General features: G+C 38.0%; 1 protein-coding gene across 7 annotated transcripts in view; it reads left to right on the top strand.

Moving 5' to 3' along the window:
• ryr2a (ryanodine receptor 2a (cardiac)) overlaps window positions 1-1,857 on the top strand; it is a 252,899-nt gene that overhangs the window by 124,053 nt on the left and 126,989 nt on the right. For all 7 annotated transcript variants that reach the window (XM_020611714.1, XM_020611710.1, XM_020611711.1 and 4 more), the window contains 2 exons: window positions 3-89; window positions 1,338-1,469. In XM_020611714.1, coding sequence (XP_020467370.1) covers window positions 3-89; window positions 1,338-1,469 — 219 coding nt within the window. The remainder of the gene's footprint in view (window positions 1-2; window positions 90-1,337; window positions 1,470-1,857) is intronic.

The raw sequence follows: 1,857 nt of genomic DNA, 5'->3' as shown, positions 1-1,857 counted from the left end.
AGGTGGAGCCCAGTACCAAGCTGTTCCCTGCAGTTTTTGCCAAAGCCACTAGCCCCAATGTGTTCCAGTTTGAACTGGGACGAATAAAGGTAAAGAGAACAGAGTACATACAGGCACACCACCAGTAACTGCATGTATACTGCAGCAGTTTCTTATTAAATTCTAGTGTCATAACACATGGCTGCTCATTTTTCTCATTTTCAGCCATTTAATGTTTAATCTTGGGTACTTCTAGATTAGCTTTGCACCCCTCATAACTCTAACCAGTCTGTAATTATTTCAGAACAATAAAACCAGAAGAGCCTCTTCCTAAAATGACAGAATAGTTTATGAATGCACACACCTCCTGCTGCCAGTATTTTGTTGGACAGCACAATGAAACGCAACAGTATTAATTAAGTTGAATTTCTCCTCCATAGATAGGTAAACAACGCTCTATGTACTGATGAAAGGAGATGTGTAACACTCTAAACAAAGTGAGAAACCCCATATTTTACTGGCATAATATAGTATATACAGGGTTCAAAAAGAATGAACCGATTTCATTACACATTGTAATGAAATCGGTTCATTCTTTTTGAATAACCCTGTATTATATGGTATAACATAGTAACTTCTCCAGCCTTACAGCAATTCTCTCTAACCTTACAGAAACAAACATTAACAGACATGCAATATGTGTTTTTTAAAATTACCGTTAATCAATAATATTTTGTTTAAAAAAAGTCTCGCTAGCCAGAGTTTGTGAGACTTGTATAAACTGAGTTGCTTCTTCATAGAAGTACTAGAACCTACTGTATGTACACCTCATTTTTTGAGCTTTAGGTAATGTTTAAGATGATAATTCACCGTTGTAACATTTTAGATAAGTCAGAAAACAAGGAAAAGCATGCCATGGTCTCTTTAAATTGTTCTGTTGTTATGTCTAGGATTTTTAATTGCAGTGACACATTTTCCACATGTTTGAGTACTTGTCTTGTCTAGTCGATCTTACACTGAGCTGTTGTTTTGAGTTCATTTTGGCCAGCAAAAAAGATGCACATAGAAGTAGCAAAACCAAAATATTTCACAGATAAGAGAGATAATTCACCCTCTCTCACAGTCTCCACTAAAACATAATGGTTTGCCTACTACTATCTTCTCCTTGTCATCTGCTACTCTGTCTGCTGTCTACCCTCTGACACGTTCATATGGGACCTTCCATTTTCAAGTTTGACAACTAGTCAAAATTACAAATGATAGCCTCTGTCTGTGACATAAGAATAACCAGATTATCACTGGTCAGCACAATTAAGTGATGTTGTAACATCGTTTAGCATGTCTCTGTTCCCTGACAGAATGTGATGCCTCTGTCAGCTGGTCTGTTCAAGAGTGAGAGGAGGAACCCAGTTCCTCAGTGTCCTCCACGGCTTCATGTCCACTTTCTCACGCCTGTTTTGTGGAGTCGTGTTCCCAACCACTTCCTCAAGGTAACAATTCCTACCAAATATGAGAGTGAACTAAATGTAATTAAACTAGTAGTACTACAATTTGCAGTAGCTTGATGGAAGTTGAAATACAGTCAGATTTGCATAGTAATTCAAGTAGTTAAAATACGTTATTGCCATTTTTGTGTAGTTATATATAATATAGATTATATAGTTTAGAACAGGTTTAGGTCTCACAGGTCTTACAGGAAGCTGTTATCTCACTTGTGAAATCCATTTGGCTATAGTTTTTAATGTTTTGAATCTGAGTTTCCATCCATCCATTTTCCTCCGCTTATCTGGAACCGGGTCACGGGGGCAGCAGTCTAAGCAAAGATACCCAGACTTCCCTTTCTCCAGACACTTCCTCCAGCTCCTCCAGGGGAATGCC

The sequence above is a fragment of the Monopterus albus genome, unplaced genomic scaffold (assembly GCF_001952655.1).
Source record: "Monopterus albus unplaced genomic scaffold, M_albus_1.0 scaffold117.1, whole genome shotgun sequence".
NCBI classification, from domain to species: Eukaryota; Metazoa; Chordata; class Actinopteri; order Synbranchiformes; family Synbranchidae; genus Monopterus; species Monopterus albus.
The sequence above is the reverse complement of the archived record's forward strand: the minus strand, read 5'-3'. Positions and strand labels throughout refer to the sequence as shown.